This window comes from Mirounga angustirostris, unplaced genomic scaffold, assembly GCF_029215605.1.
Source record: "Mirounga angustirostris isolate CCGP_5_RB_7025 unplaced genomic scaffold, mMirAng1.0.hap1 SCAF_1, whole genome shotgun sequence".
NCBI lineage: Eukaryota > Metazoa > Chordata > Mammalia > Carnivora > Phocidae > Mirounga > Mirounga angustirostris.
The window spans coordinates 170,125,313-170,141,524 of NW_026991709.1; the positions used below are offsets into that span (position 1 = coordinate 170,125,313).

At 41.9% G+C, this 16,212-nt stretch overlaps 1 protein-coding gene across 6 annotated transcripts in view; it reads left to right on the forward strand.

The window, feature by feature from the left end:
* Positions 1–16,212, forward strand: part of SUMF1 (sulfatase modifying factor 1) — a 94,660-nt gene that overhangs the window by 54,552 nt on the left and 23,896 nt on the right. The window contains exon 8 of one of the 6 annotated variants that reach the window (XM_064593536.1): positions 220–14,239. The exons of the other annotated variants lie outside the window; for them this stretch is intronic. Within the exon in view, the coding sequence (XP_064449606.1) occupies positions 220–246 (27 nt within the window). The 3' untranslated portion in view covers positions 247–14,239. Of the gene's footprint in view, positions 1–219; positions 14,240–16,212 lie in introns of those variants that run through there. 6 annotated transcript variants of the gene reach the window in all.

Below are 16,212 nucleotides of genomic sequence, written 5' to 3' on the forward strand. Positions count from 1 at the left end.
CCAAACTAGCTAGACTGGGAACTTAATATGCTCAATTTTAATTTTTAACCTTTGGAAAAGGCACAAAGAGTCATGGTAAAGAAAATTAATTCTTTGATCTCTTCTCAATGGAGGGTTAAGCAGCTCGAGTAATTGAAGAAGTTGTCAGACTCTGTGCCTCAGGCCATTTTTCAGAATATGAGGATAAATTTGTTTGATATGCTTGATTTTTCTTCACAGAGTAACACGTGGGCTGTTCATGAATAATCTGGAGACATAAACCTACTTTCTTGGGTGCAGATGAAAAAGCTGAGTTCTTCAGAAACTGTCATCCCCCCCTCATTTCCCTCGTACTTTCTGGCAGGGCTGGTAGAAGTAGCGGTCAGAGACAACTCTTCTCTCCAAAATGAGAATAAGGTTGTGACGTTCTCGGTAGGTTTGTGGTTGGGAGACGCCATTCTCTACTGGCTAAATGTGACTTGGCATTTACTGTCAGAATCAGAAATAGAATTTTCTTCTCCCCCCCCGTCAGATAAAAGCATCTGCATGTTTGGAAGGGGGTGCACAAGGCTTCAGAATTCTGGCAAGTTGTGAATGTATCTATCTGACCATCTGTTGTCGAGCTGCTTATTAGCTTTCCCTCTTAGAACTGCTTGTGTTTCTTCTAAGGATTTACAGAAAAATTCACATTTTTCTTCTTTTCCCCAGTCCCAGGCTCTATCTTAAATGTTGTCCTTGCTTTATGAATTGTTCTCATTTTAGATCTCTCTGTGTCACACTGACCTTGTTTGCTTCCTGATTTGACTGGGATAAAATTCGTCTGTTTGGAGAACTAAATCCCAACTTCCTAGAAAACTCAGACTCCATCATTCAAATCTTTACAACTACCTACATTTCCATTGCCACTGGCATCTCCCATCCATGGGACGGCACCAGCCTCCCAGCTGGGCCCTTCTTCCCTCTTTCTGCCCTGGGCAGCCACAATGACCTCTACAGAGAACAAGTCTGATGCTGTCACTCCTCCATTTAAAACCCTTCAGTGGCTTCTTGGTGTCTAAAGAAGAAAGTACAGACTCTTGAACACAACTTCTGAAGGCTAACATAATGTAATCCTTGCTGATGTCTTTCTAGCCATACCTTCTACTTCTTTAAATGTTGAATTATAAAATTTAACAAAAATTCAGAAAAGCACAGAAAATAGTATAATAGATACCTACCATTTAGATTTAACATATATTAACAGTTTATTGTATTTACTCTATTTCTCTTAACCAGAGAAAAAGGACAGAAACTATTCTTCAAGTTCACACTGAGTATTGTTAAAATTTTTAATTTAAGCTATTCTAGTCAATGGATAACGCTATCTTACTGCGGGTTTTAGTCATTGTATGTTGAAGTCTGCATCTGATAACTCTGGTATCTGGCTACCCCGTTGACCTGCTTCTGTTGTTCTTGGTTTTGGGTCACATCTTCTTTCCTCACATGCCTGGCTATGTTTGAATGAGTACCACACAGTGTATGTGAAAGATTGTAGATATTATCGGGGGTCTGGATAGTGTGATCTTTCTCTAGAGAGGATTCATCTTTGCCTCTGGAAGCTTCTATTTCAGATGAGCTTACTCCAGTCAGGAATTTGGATGTTTTGAAGCTGAGCTTCAGTCCCTGTGAGGGCGATAGTTCTTCAGGATGCCAACCAAAAGTCAGGGGTTTTATTCTGGCTCTTCTTCCTTGAGGGGCCCTGAAGTCCAGTTTTTTTGTTTCCTTAGGCCATGAGTCTATTGAAAGTTCTGCTCAGCTTCTCAGCTGCTGCCGTTGTGAATCAACAAACCCCTAGGTGAAACTAAGTTAGGATGGGAAAGGCTCACACCCCTGGGCTTCCCTTTGCTCTGGAATTTGAGCCCTGCACTTCCTCACAGCTACAGTAGTTCTCACCTGGTTTGGTTAAAACTCCTGTTTCTCGCTGAGTTCTTAACTTACTTGCCCTCTTTCCCTAATGGTCTGTGTATCTCCAGTGCTGGGCAAAGAATGTGGTGCATAATAGTTGGTCCTATAACAAAGCCAGTTCCAGATACCTAGATTTGAGGGAGTTTGACCACTATTCATATTTCAGGTGTTTCAAAAGCAAAGGCTAGTTGGAAACAGAGATTTTCAGGGAGAGTTTTGAACCAAAATATCCATGTGATTAGTAAACATTTCGACTCAGGAACTGACCTCTTCAGTGTCATGCATATATGTTAGCTCCAAGACTAACTCATAATGGCAAATCATTTTAAAGCTTCTTTGGGGGAGATTAAGAAAAGTCAGGGCTCTGTATGCAAAGGCTAGTCAGGGAATATCTTTTTCTTCTTCAGTGACTTCCAGGGAGCAAAAGTTAATCATTAGTGCTTATTTTATTGGGCAGTCATTCATGGCAAAAGCAGGTGGTAGAAACATCTTGTGTGCTTTGTACACACAGTCCCGAGAGAAGCTGAGGTATTTGACCATATGAAGTGGGGGTTGGTTTAGTCTTAGCTGGTAGGAGGTTATGGGGAGGATACATGTGTGTGTGTGTCTCTGTGTGTGTGTGTGTGTCTTCTGTAGCTGTTTAAGATGGCATCACCCTTTTCCACACAGACACAATCCAGAGTGTGACCATTGCTGCTACCATTTCTTTTAACCAAATTTTTTAAAAAAAGGTCAGTATTTTTTTCCTCTTCAGTTACCTCACCCCAAATCCCCTATTAATCTGTGGCAGTATATAGTGCTTTCAGTAAAAGAATGTGTAGAGCTTCTGTAGCACCCTAACTTCCAACACCTGCATACTCACTCTCACTACCCACGTACCATGCTGACTTGCTTACTGATAATGGGAAAGGTTGGTGTGATCTTTCCCACTCTAACTCTGAGGTATATGGTTTCACTGGGGCAGCTTTTTTTCTAAGGGAAAGAACTCTGGGCTTGGAATTAGTCAGAGTAACTTGGATTATAGCTCTGCCACTTGATATTAAAGGAATCTCTCTAAACTTAGAATATCTTAACTTTCCTTATCTACAAATTGGTAATAATTGTATTTGTGAAATTAAATTTGATGATGTTGCATGTGAAAATATTTTATACCTTCAAAATATGGTTGTTTACTATTTTTGTGTAACCTATGTTTTAGCTACCTAATTGGGCTATTATATGGTTCTGTGAAGCAGAATTGATGAGGAATGTTGGTTTTGGGAAGCAGAAGGGAAGAAAGTGATATTTATAAATAATGAGTGCTTGATATTCCTCCTATTATTACCTTTGGTTGGCATATCACATAGTCATCCTTACAATGAAAAACTTGCTCTTGCTTTGTGGTTCATTCAAGTCCAGTGGGAATAAAGTTTTCCAAAAAGTATTCCTTCTTTGAATGAATCCTGGCTGCTTACCAAATTCTATTAGCCAGAGATTGAGTTTTGTTTTGTTTTTGTCAGTGTGGAATTTGATTGTTCAATTAGATTGTATAGCTCTAGACAGTTTTGGAACTGTGTTCTGTTTTGCAAGGCTGCTTTGTCACCGTATAGAATTGCCCAGGGAGGCCGTAAGCCCTCCTTGTCTGCAGAGTTTGTACTCGGCTGGTTTTGAATGACACTCTGAGCCCTTGCCCATCACACATGGCACATGCCTTCCCTCTGACCTGAGATGCACACGGACAGTGTACTGGCAGGTGCCAAACTGGTCAGTCCTGCTCAGATACTCCTTTTCCATTGGATGATGGCCCTTGAGACTTGGACTTACATTACTTTTATCTATCCTTTAAACTCCACACTTGATTGCTCCTTTTCCCAGTAACCCCTCCTCTGGCCTCCTGCCACTGCACAAATGAATGAATTTTGCGTAGCAAAAATGTTAGACTCCTGCTTAGCCTGTCTCCTCCTAGTCCTGCTCTGCCAATGGTGTGTGTCTCTCCTTGTTTCAGCCTGGCAAAAACCCGGTCAGTAGCACATCATTGTTCTTAGTTGAGCCTGCCACCCCCAGCGACTGCCCCCATAACAGCCGAATCAGTGCAGCAAGCAGTCACCGGGGACCCAGGTCCTGCTAGGAGGACCTGACTGAGGATTTTTACCTGCTCTAAGGACTTCATTCACATATTCTTAATGAGGATGTTTCAGGGGTATCTTCCAGAAATCAATTTGAAGGAGAAGTAACCTAGTGTTAAAAATGAAAAAAGCCTTAAAGTGTTAATGAAGTTGAGTTAAACTTGATGATAAATTAATATGGTTTACATTGTATTTAGTATGTGCCAAGAGGAAAGCAAGGTGATCAAAGTATCACCGTCTTGGGACTATGTTTAGGAAAAGAATTTTATCTTTTTCTCCCAAGTGGAAGATGGAAATTATCCACTGTCACTTTTCTTTGTGGTTCTGGAGCAAGGTTGATCATCCAACGACAACAACAAAACTGCTGAGAAATAGAAATAAGCTTGAATGTATATGGTGGAGATATTTAGATCCTGTAACTACATTTTCAAGCACATTATCTAAACACTTGCTTTTTGCTTGAAAAGAGTGAACGCTTATCTAGTTGCTATTTGGAAGATCGTAAAAACACTGTTTCTACTTTACAGTAAAATTACCTTTACAGCCTCATGTTACTATTGACTCTTCCTGAGCAAATAGAGCAGGACACTCAAATGTATTATGGCCTCCTCTCTCTGTTTGGAGCATCAGTGGCTCTTAAAGGTGGGAAGTGAACACCTCCAGCCTCTACCTCTGCAGAAATCCCTTCTTTGATACCCCTCACAGGCTGTGGACAGCCGCTGTAGCCCCTATGGCAACTTGTCGTGTTCTCAGATGTTCTCGTCGTTGGGAGGTTCTGCAGGCTAACCGAAGTATTCTCTCCTGCAGCTTCAGTTCATCTGCACTTGGTGAGAACACAGAACACATTTTCTGTCTTGTACATGAAAGCTTTCCAGATACCTGAAGATAGTCACAGCCCGTGCCTCTCCATCTTTCTCTTTCTAGATAAGCACTCCCAACCTTCAGGTGCACCTTGAATAACTTGGTTTCCAATCCAAGGCAACCTGGGTTACATTCCTCTGAATAACATGAGTCGGGGTGGGGGGGAAGGTCCCTTTTTCTAAATGGGCACCAGAACCATACTCAGCATTCTAGATGTTCCCCGATACATGCTAATCATCCTGGGGCAGTCCTTTTTCATCATTCTCTCTCATCAGATCTCCGACTATGTCAGCAGTTAAGAGGTGAGTCGGTGGAATCCAATAGAACTGGGTTTGAATTTTGTTGCTACAATTCTGGCTTAGCCGTGTATGTCACTGGGCAAGCCACTTAACTTCTCTGGGACTCGGTTTGCTTCTTTCTTAAGAGAGGATGATGAGTCTTACTTCAGAGAATTGTGAGGGACGGAGAGAATGTTTGTATCGCCCAGCACAATATTTGCTCATAGTAAGCCTATAATACATGGCAGCTTTAGTTTTAATCATTATTACTACTCTGGCACTATTATCGAGGCGAGGGCCCTCCTACTCTTACTGTGAGCAGTGCAGCAGCAACGGGCCCTAGAAAGCTTGTAGCCAAATAAAACTTCCCCCTTTCCCCCATATATATTGATGTTAGGCTTTGTCTCCCCAGATATTGTTGCCATACAGCTGTTTTTTACGTAACTTTCTTTAGTTTGAAGGGAAACCATTTTGAATTTTCTCTATGTTTATAGCTGTGTTTTGAAACTTCATGCAAAGCCTATCTCTTCTCTCCATCAAGTTCAGTTTTTTATGGGTTTCGGCCTTGAGAGACAGCCTATGGCAATCACTGTGACTGCCAGCACTGTCATTTATGATAGTAGCTTTCCCTTCCGGCTTCTTAGAATTGACAGATGTGGCTGTGTTTTTGTCGTTGATACACTGTGAACGGGGCGCTCAGCCCGCATTTACTGAGCACTTACTGTGTCCCAGGGTTGTCTTGGGGATGCAAAGATGCATGAGACAGGCCTGGTTGTTAAGAAGCCTAGAGGTTGGGTAGTGACCAGATTCATCAGGGGGCACTGTGGTAAGAATTGTTGCTGATGTGGTAGAAGTGGGAGCCTCTGTTCTCTGCTGGGTGGAGCTGGGAGGGCTTTTCTGAGGAGGTGCCCTTGGAAGAGACGGCAGCAGTCGGTGAGGTCACTATGCTAGGACCTCGACATCCGAACACAGGAAAGACAGGGTGCAGCTCTTTGAGGAATTCATGGTAAGCAGAGAAGGAGTTTTGTCTCTTCTTTCTCTGCTGCTTCCATTTTCTTGAAGTAAGTGCCCCACTACTGGGACCCTGAGCCGCAGCTGCCCCACGCTCACCCTTCAGTCCTGAAGCGTCATGCCCTTTCCGTGCTCAGAGTGAAAGTAAATATAGTGGGCGCCTGGGTGGCTTAGTTGGTTAAGCGACTGCCTTCGGCTCAGGTCATGATCCTGGAGTCCCGGGATTGAGTCCCGCATCGGGCTCCCTGCTCGGCCGGGAGTCTGCTAAAAAAAAAAAAAAAAAGAAAGTAAATATAGTGAGGTGTGTGTGTGCGTGTGTGTGTGTGTGCCTGTGTCTGTGTGTGCTTGTTTTTTTAGTTTTGCTAGGTGTATTTTTTCCCATCCTTATGGGAGCATTAGAGCTGTTTAAAGAATTTCTCTTACCTAACCAGCTAGGAGCTTTGGAGAATGACTTGTAAATTGTCTTTCTTAGCTTGGTATGCTCAGTAAAAGGGCTTTCATGAGCCATCTTTTTCACATTGTGTAGCACTCCTGGGAAGGAAAAGCCATGTGTTCTAAGATTGGGATGGCAGAAGGTCAGCATAATGGATTAGGGTTATAACAGAAGTGTTAAATGAAAAGAGTGAAGAGTTTACTACTGTGATTATTTGCCATCCTCAGTCAGGGTCTTCCTGCCGCACAGAGTAGCAGAACCATTGTTACATGATGAAAGCAGAGGTCAGTAGCCTGGATTTCCATCTGATATTGAACTTGAAAATGTCGTGGGGCCTTAGGTGAGTCATCTCACCCTTGTCTGGCTTATTGCTTCATCTATACATTTTGCTAAGGGTGTAGCAGGCGATTCCTAGGGCATAATAAATTTGGGCCACTGCCCTGGTGTCCGGTGCTGGCTTGGAGAGTAGATAATGGCTGATGAAGCAGCGGGCAGTAACATGGTTAAGAGGACTGGTTTAAAAATAATCCAGACCTGGGGCGCCTGGGTAGCTCAGTTGTTAAGCATCTGCCTTTGGCTCAGGTCATGATCCCAGGGTCCTGGGATCAAGCCCTGCATCGGGCTCCCTGCTCAGCGGGAACTCTGCTTCTCCCTCTCCCACTCCCTCTGCTTGTGTTCTCTCTCTCTCTCTGTGTCTCTCTCTGTCAAATAAATAAATAAAATCTTTAAAAATAAATAAATAAAATAAAAATGATCCAGACCTAAGTCCACATCATAGTTCTGCCACTTGATGGCATGGGGGACTTGTGGGAAGAGGATGACATCCTTCGATTCTGTTTCCTCATATATAAAATGGGAGTAACAATCACATTTAAGGACCTGGGTTGTTCTCAGGATTAAAAAGAGATTAGAGCAGTTAGCACCACGCCTGCCACATAGTGATTACTCTAGAACCACTTATTATTTTCCAGGTACCTCTCAGTTGGAACATTTCCTTTTTGAAAATACTTTCCCCTTCAGCACTTCCTTCTGTTTTTCACTGGACCATATTGAGTTCTTTTTCTTTCATTTATTTAGTACCCATTTAATGAACACGTGCTGTGTGCTAGGGGCAGGCATAAACATCATAGTTCTTGCCTACGGAGAATTTGAATTTCAAAATCCCTAATTATTGTCCCTTACTTCTATGGTAATAGCAAGTTTTTGCCCCACTGACCTTTGGGAAATCAGAACCAAAGCCCAGGTTTCGGCTTCCTCTCAAAGGTTGTTTATTCTTTCCATGTGCCTCTGTGTACTTCTGTGTCCTTTTTAGTGTAAGGCTACTTACCTGGAAAGGGCCAAGAAGAAAGGAGCGTGGTAGGGCTTGCAGATGCTCCCTTATTTATTTGGGTCCAAAGCCGAAAGACCAGGTCTGAGCAGCTTTTCTGGCCAGAGGAGGGGTACTTGCAAAATTCTAGGTGGAAGTAGGCCTACATAATGGGTCATTTGCAGAGGTTTTAATCTCCTGTCTCAGTGTGCTCTGCGGTATGAATTGACAGCCAGAAGCTTAGACGCTGCCTCCTCAGGACCAGCCCTTCTCAACCATACATGGCGTTCTGTCTGCCACTCTGTGGGCTTCTCGTCCCATCTTCTGCATACTCAGGCTCCCCTGGGCAGTTTTATTCTTGGTTTTACAATGACTCTCCCAATACTCTCCCCAGTATCTTAGCCCCTTATTTACGCTTAACATTTTCAGTCAAGGTCTCTATCTTATCATGCTTGGCAGTCACCAAAAGCTAATTTAACATGTGTATTTCCCAACACAGAGAATAATTCTTGTCTTTATAGTTTTTGACACACAACAGTCCATATTCATAAACCATTTTCCCACGGTACTTCTCAGTCATAGGTGGAATCATTACCACTTGTTTGGAAAGAAAAAGTGGGGTCTCTGTCAACTTGAAGATAGTTGCCCAAGCCCTTCCCCACATCAGCTTTCTAGATTATTAAAGTGTGTTTTGGGTTCCAAAAGAAGAGATAAACAGACATGGCATCCAGGTGTGATCACTCTGATTTTACCCCAGGCTGCCTAGTGCTTTTGTGAGGAGTCAAGTTAAAGTGCTTATTCTTTACATGTGTAGAGGTCCCCCCCACTTCAAAGTGCTTTCTCTCTCTTAGTCTCTCTCCCTTTATTGCTCATATCCTCAAAATATTCCTGCTTGTGCAAAAGGAGGCATGTGGTCTTAGACTCATTTCTTATGATAATTCATAGAGTGGAGAGAGGTGTTGACTTTGTCCTGATTTTGAATTTGATTTTCAGAGTCAGGATTAAATCCCAGGTCTTGTGATCTTGAGACTTGTACAGTGTTACCGGACTCCAGATGTTATTTGAAAAACAAAACACGAAAGGCTACTTACTTCCTTGTAGTATTTTATCACAAACTGCCTACATTAAGTCAGGAATTTCAGGAAGTGTTATAAATATGGAAGATAATTTAGGAGATGTGAATTGCTGTGTCATGCAGTGGCTTCTTCCAAAAGCAAGGGAGAGGCAGGGAATTATGCCTCTCGTTCCTTCCATCTTGAGATTTTAAATCAACTTTCTGTCCTTAACCTTCCTAATCTGTTATTTCCACTAAATTATTTTTAAAAATTACTGACTTGGCAAATCAGCCTTTGTACCTAAATTTGACTTGTTAATTAATTGTAAAAGTAATATAGTGTCATTTCCCATTTCTATAGCCTTACCTTTCATGACTCCCTATGCCATCGTGTGACTCATTTGTTCTTTCCCTAAGGATCTGGAAATAAAACCATGTTATTGAGAAGAGAAAAATAGAACAGTTAAGTCATCTTTTCTGCCAGGTTATTCTGGGAATTTTTTTCATGTGGATATGTAGACACATTTATAATATAGGCATATACATACCCACATGTGTGATTTCTATAAAAGTATATACTTTTATTCATTCAGGAAAATTTATTGGCAGCCCACTCAATGCCAGATTCAAATGTTGGGTTCTGGGGAATCCAGCAGACACAATTCCCTTGCCCTCATGGAGCTTGCAGATGTTAAAGAATCAAGCAAACTCACCTAATTACATACACATGTGTATGTACGGAAGAAGTATATAACATGATGGTTGAAAGCATGCATTTTTGGAGTTGGACCTGTTTTCCTAGCTTAGCCGGCTACATTAAGTCACTTAAACTCTCACTCAGCTTCCTCATTGGTTAAGGAAATAGTAGCACCCCTGTGGAGTTACTGAGAGGTTTTAGTAAGATAACGCAAAGAAAAATTTTAATGTAGTGGCTGGTATATAGTAAGCCCTTGACAAATCTAATTATGACCACTATGTTTCATGTGTAATGACAATTTAATTTCAGTAAGTTAGCAAGCTATGAACTGATACCTAACTCTGAAATCAGATCCATGGAAGACATTTGTTCTGGACCTTTTTAAAGATTTTATTTATTTATTTGAGACAGAGAGAATGAGAGAGACAGAGAGCACATGAGAGGGGGGAGGGTCAGAGGGAGAAGCAGACTCCCTGCCGAGCAGGGAGCCCGATGCGGGACTCGATCCAGGGACTCCAGGATCATGACCTGAGCCGAAGGCAGTCGCTTAACCAACTGAGCCACCCAGGCGCCCTGTTCTGGACCTTTTTAGGAATGTGGTAAGGAGATAAGCCATCTGGTAGCGTGCAGTTATAAATAATGCTTCTTTCTGTGGACAGTCTCTAGTTTATAGCCACTAAAGGAAGTACACACTGCTTCTAATGAGGCAACAGAACTTATGGAATTGGGCCCTTACCATTTGTCTACTTTCTAGATGTTGAAAATAAAATCATGGAAGTCTTCAAGTATTCTTTGAAAATAATGTTTATCTATAAATACCACTTGGCTCAAGCTAATTGCTTATACTGTCTTTGTAACTTGCTAATGAGTTGTCATTGAAGAACACAGAAGATTGTGAGAGTAAGAGAATGTGATAAATGAAATCCTTAAGAAGGCTACACTTTATTTTTCTCACTTCAAGCAGTGCTTAGGGCCGTATCTGACTTTGTAAGTAGGACTGAACAGTTTTATACCATTATTATGAGAGATGGAAGTGGTTGAGTATGGAGCAAACCTTTCAGCAAATGTAGTCTGTACCCTGTGATGTTGGTGGTTTGGCTAGTTGGCCCAGAAGTTACTTTCCTTGAGGATGATAGCACTATATACCCTGCATTGTTGAGGATGACGTGTACTTTAGAACTAATCCATTGGATAGACCATGAATGTTCTATTAGCATATTAAGCCTTCTGAAATTACAAAACCATCTGCATATTCCATAGAGCAGATGATGAGAAAGTTAATTCTTTGTTGCAGAGTTTCAGTAGGCTACTTACTTTCTCTTAATAGTTGCTTCTTCTATATTTATGTTGACTGGTTTTCATCCTAGATATTTCATGGTCTTTAACAATGGTGTTAAAAATTACCATTTATTTCCATAATTACTGTAGTCCATGCCTTTTCAACAGCTCATAAATACCTACCATTAATAGGTGAGAGTAGTAACCATTTTCTTAGCACCTTGCTGCTCTTTTCTCTTTCTCTCTCTCTGTGCTTCCTGCCAGGAAGTTGGATAGAGTGGCTCTAAGAATTGAGGCCCTTGGCCACCTCATACCCACTAGGATGGCTACTGTTTAAAAAACAGAAAATGATAAGTGGTGGTAAGGATGTGGAGAAATTGGAACTCAGCTCCAACTATTGTTGGGACTTGCTGTGGAAAACAACATAGGTTTCCTCAAAATATTGCAAATAGAACTATATGATCCAGCAGTCCCACTTTGGGATATACTCCCCCAGAGAACTGAGAGCAGGGTCTTGAAGAGATATTTGTACACCCATTTTCACAGCAGCATTATTTACCATAGCCAAAGGTGGAACTAACCTAAGTGCCCCCTGATGAATGGTTAATGGAAATATGGTACAAACATGCAATGAAATATTATTTGGCCATAAAAGGGAAGAAAATTCTGACACAGGCTATCACATGGATGAACCTTGAAGACATTATGCTAAGTGAAATAAGCCAGTCACAAAAAGATAAGTATTGTACGAGTCTGCTTAAATGAGGTACGTAGAACAGTCAGATTCATAGAGACAGAAAGAATGGCAGTTGTGCATTTAGCACTTGTGGTTGCCAAGCGAGAGCGGGGACTTAGTGTTTAATGGGTTGAGTTTCAGTTTTGCAGGCTGAAAAGAGTGCTAGATTTGGACGGTGGTGATGGTTGCACAACAGTTTGATTGCACTTAATGCCACCAAACTGTATGTAGTTGACGCTTGAACAACAGAGGGTTAGGGGCACTGACACCCTGCATAATCAAATATCCACGTACAACTTTTGGCTCTTCCATAAGGTAACTATTGATAGCCTGCTACTGACTGAAAGCCTCACCAATAACGTAAACAGTCGATTAACACACATTTTGTATATTATATATATTGTATACTGTATTTTTACAATAAAGTAAGCTAGAGAAAAGACAATGTTAATAAGTAAGAGAAAATACATTTACAGGACTACAGTGTATTTATCGAAAAAAAAATCCGTCTATGAGTGGATTTGTGCAGTTCAAAACCTTGTTGTTGAAGGATCAACTTGTACTTAAAAATGGATGAAATGGGGGGCTCCTGGGTGGCTCAGTTGTTAAGTGTCTGCCTTCGGCTCAGGTCATGGCCCCAGGGTCCTGGGATCGAGCCCCGCATCGGGGTCCTTGCTCAGCGGGAAGCCTGCTTCTCCCTCTCCTACTCCTGCTTGTGTTCCCTCTCTCGCTGTCTCTGTCTCTCTCTCTCTCCATCAAAATAAATAAATAAAATGTTAAAAAAAATGGATGAAATGGTAACTTTTATGTTATGTGTATTTCACAACAATTAAAAAAAAAAAAGTTCAGGTCCTTGAATAAGGCACCTGAAAGACAGTTGTGTTGCTTACCTCTCATCTTGGCAAGAATTGGAAAGAATCCCTGGAGTACAATCAAACTGTTGTGCAACCATCACCACCGTCCAAATCCAGCAAAGTGATTTGGGATGGGGAAACCTTAAGGTGCAAGGATCTGGGGATGTATCCACCAGCTCGTGCTGAATGGAGGTAAAGAAAGGACTTCGTAGGGTTTCTAGTGCAGCACCTGAATTTCACAAGGGAGGACACTCAAGCCAAGAGTAAAGTGACAGAACCAGGACTAGACGCTGGTTGCCCTGCCTTCCTCGCCTGTGTGTTGGCTCCCTGGTGATGCCTCCTGCCATGGCTCATCCTGTGGGATCTCCGCAGTTTTCTCACTGATACTTCCTGCTTGTAATGTGTCGTAAGCCCAGCACTTTTTCTTTCCAGAGTCAGTATCAGACACTACAGATCAAGGGCTCAGTCCCACAAGGCTGCTCTCATTTCAGATGCCTGCTCCAAATGAGATCACCACACTAGGCACACTTCTGCCCAGCAGATTACAGACTTGGGGGTTCTCCTGATCTCCCTTTCAGGCTGGGTAATTTACTACAACAATTCCAACTTCCCAGCACCTCCGATTGTTCAACTTGGTAGCTCTCTGAACCCTGTTGTTTAGAGGGTTTTTACAGATGTTTAATTAAGTAAGCATGATTGAGCAAATCATTGGCCATTGGTGACCAAAGTCCAGCCCCCCTCCCCTCCCTGGAGGTCAAGGGTGGTCCTGAAAGTTCCAAGCCCTGTAATGGCTTGGTCTTTCTGGCAGCCAGGCCCCATCCTGAAGGTAGCTACACACCTAACCCCTGTCCCTAATGAAACATCTCATTATCTTACAAAAGAAAGACAGTCATCACTCGGGACATCCCAAGGACTTTAGGAGCCTTCTACCAGGAACCAGGGACAAGGACCAAATGTTTATTTTTTATTATACCACAGCTAGGAAGAAAGGGATATACGAGGTAAGAGGAGAGATAGTGATGGTGGGTGGAGGGAGGGCATGATCTTTCAGCCCATCTGGTGAAGTGCCATCTGACAGAGACATTCACTGGAGCATTGAAGCAAACCTTGCAGTTGTCTGAGGGAAGATGCAGGAAGAACTCTAAGTGTAAGAAGACAGTGGTGTCACTGAGGAATTTGAGAAAAGGGATGATGTGAAACACACCAGTATCATGTTCCCTTAAAAAACATGTCCGCAAGCGGTCTTGTATATTCACACAAACACTTTCTACGTATCTGCCTGATGTTGTGGCTCATTGAGGTTTTATGGTGCCTATAGTAATGAAACTATTGAACTCCCTACTTATCACCATATTTCTGGGACATGATTTGTCCTTGGAAGTCTTTGAAAACCATTCCAACAATACACAAGGGAAGATGAGATTTTTACACAGCAGGTCTATGAAATGGAACAGTTGCTTCTATGGTATAAGGTTAAGACCCCCAAACCCAGTGCGGTTTGAGCCAGTGAAACCACTAAAGGCATCTGTGGTATCAATCTGAGTATGCATGTCCAAGTGGTAGGTGTTGCTGTGGATTGTTAATATGGGTTTATTCCTGGGTGAAATAAGCAGATATTCCATGCTGAGAGAAGTGATTAAGAGAAGCACATCTAACAAGGGGCATGTTTCAGCTGCATATCTAACAACAAATGAACGTCTTTGTTTTTTAAAAATATGAACTCCACACTCATTGTTCTCCTTGGGTTTTAGTCATTTTCGTGCAGTGAACTTGTGAAATACCGAGACGTTTGTGCGCTTCAAACTGAACAATGGAATGATATATTTTTAAAAAATCCGATACTGTGTCAGCTCACCAGGGGCACACGGCAGAGCAGTTGAGTATGAGCCTAGAGCCAGACGACTTGGGCTTGAACCCTGGCTTACTAGATATGTGACCTTGGACGGGCTGTTTAACCTCTCTGCTCCTTACGTCTCCATCTGTAAAATGAGGCTAATGATTGCGTGTCTAAACATTTGTGGTTTGTGGCTGTGCCTGGCACCATTGTTAATAGCGTTTTCCTTTTGTTCCCCCAATTATCTTTACTTGGACAATAAATTATGTGGTTGCCTTATCAATAATCAAACCTATATCAGAAGATCATTTTAAATATTACAAACATTAAAAGCAATACCTGCTTATAATATGTGCTCAGTTAAGTACTAGTTGCTATTATAAGCTGCTATACCTAGAATCAGTGTTTTAAATATCTGATTGTATGCATTACCCCAGAAGCAAGAATTGTTACTGTAGACCTTGGGCTATGAAGTGACTTTTTTTTTTTTACTGGAAAATGGAGAAATCACCACAAAGTGAGCAAATTTAGTACAGTTTTGAAAATTCTCTTCCATTTTAACCTAGCATGGGTGAAATGAGTAGCATGGAAGAAATGGCTGTTTTCATTCATTTTGCTAACAGGCCAATCACCACCCAGGGCATGCTGGTTTGACAGACACAACGCTGTGGGGGTTGTTAATTTGGTTTTTGTGTTTAATGTGCTGTTCTTTCCAGTCTGATCCCTAGTTTTCTTTCTTTGACCTTTCTTTGGACATCATGACTTTCCTCTCCTCATGCAATGTCTAAATAAAGCTAATTGCAGTCCCTTCTTCATAGGTCGTTGTGCTAGGGGATAAAGAAATTATACCTAACTGAAAAAGCTTTATTTGAAGTAATGGTTTCATCTACCTACGCTTAAAATCCTTTGACATGTTTGACATTGGGTAAAAAGAGTGAGTTAGTGGGATTTGACTTTTCTTCATACATGCATTTTGGGCAGAGTTGCTACTGAGCTTGGAGGACAGTCAAGCTGGGCAGACACAGAGGTGGGTCGGACCTCGACTCCTGGCCCTGTCACTTGCTGGCTGTGGGGCCTTGGGCGCTCCATGTATTTCATCCTCCTGAGTTTCAGTATTTCTCATGTTTAAAATGGGGATAAAGATACTTGCTGCTTCCCAAGCCTCCTGTGAGGCTCAAATGAGATGGTGAGTTAGCATGCTCTAACCTAATGTCGGCTGAGAGTTCCTTTCTTTAAAAATTGGTTGAGGTGATTGAGACTCCTTTTAGAAGATACATGAGCGAAGGCTTCAGGAAAAAAAGATAAACATGCTGCTCGTATTTGTTTCTGAGCTGCCTGTTGCGGCAGGTACTTGCTTATTTATCAGGGTGCTGCTTCAGCATGCGTGAAGTCCTTCAGATGGGTGGCTGGTTGATTGTCTTTTATCCTCAACTTCAGGCTGCTGGAACCATATCTGTGGGAGCCTGTGCGAACTGACAGCTTGAAGGCTCAACTAGAAGTCAAGTGTGCAAGAGAGCCTAGCTTTTAGACAACGAGGGAGAGGAGGATTTAGCTCTCAAAGGAACGTGCCCACTTCTCAGGCTTATAGAGTGGAGAATAAAATCTGTTCTTTTAAACTCCACATTCCCCTGCACTTAAGCTTCTAAGGAAGCCTTGGACTCCTAGCAGTTTAGGGCTCTGGAAGGCGTAGTATTTTTCTTCTTTTAGTTGATCCTGGTTTATGATTTTCTCTCCTTTAACTTAAAAATTGTTTTTATTATAGAAAATTTCAAATATGCAAAAGTCAAGAGAATAGTATATGATACCCCCATGTCCTTAGTACCTGGTTTTAATAATTATCAA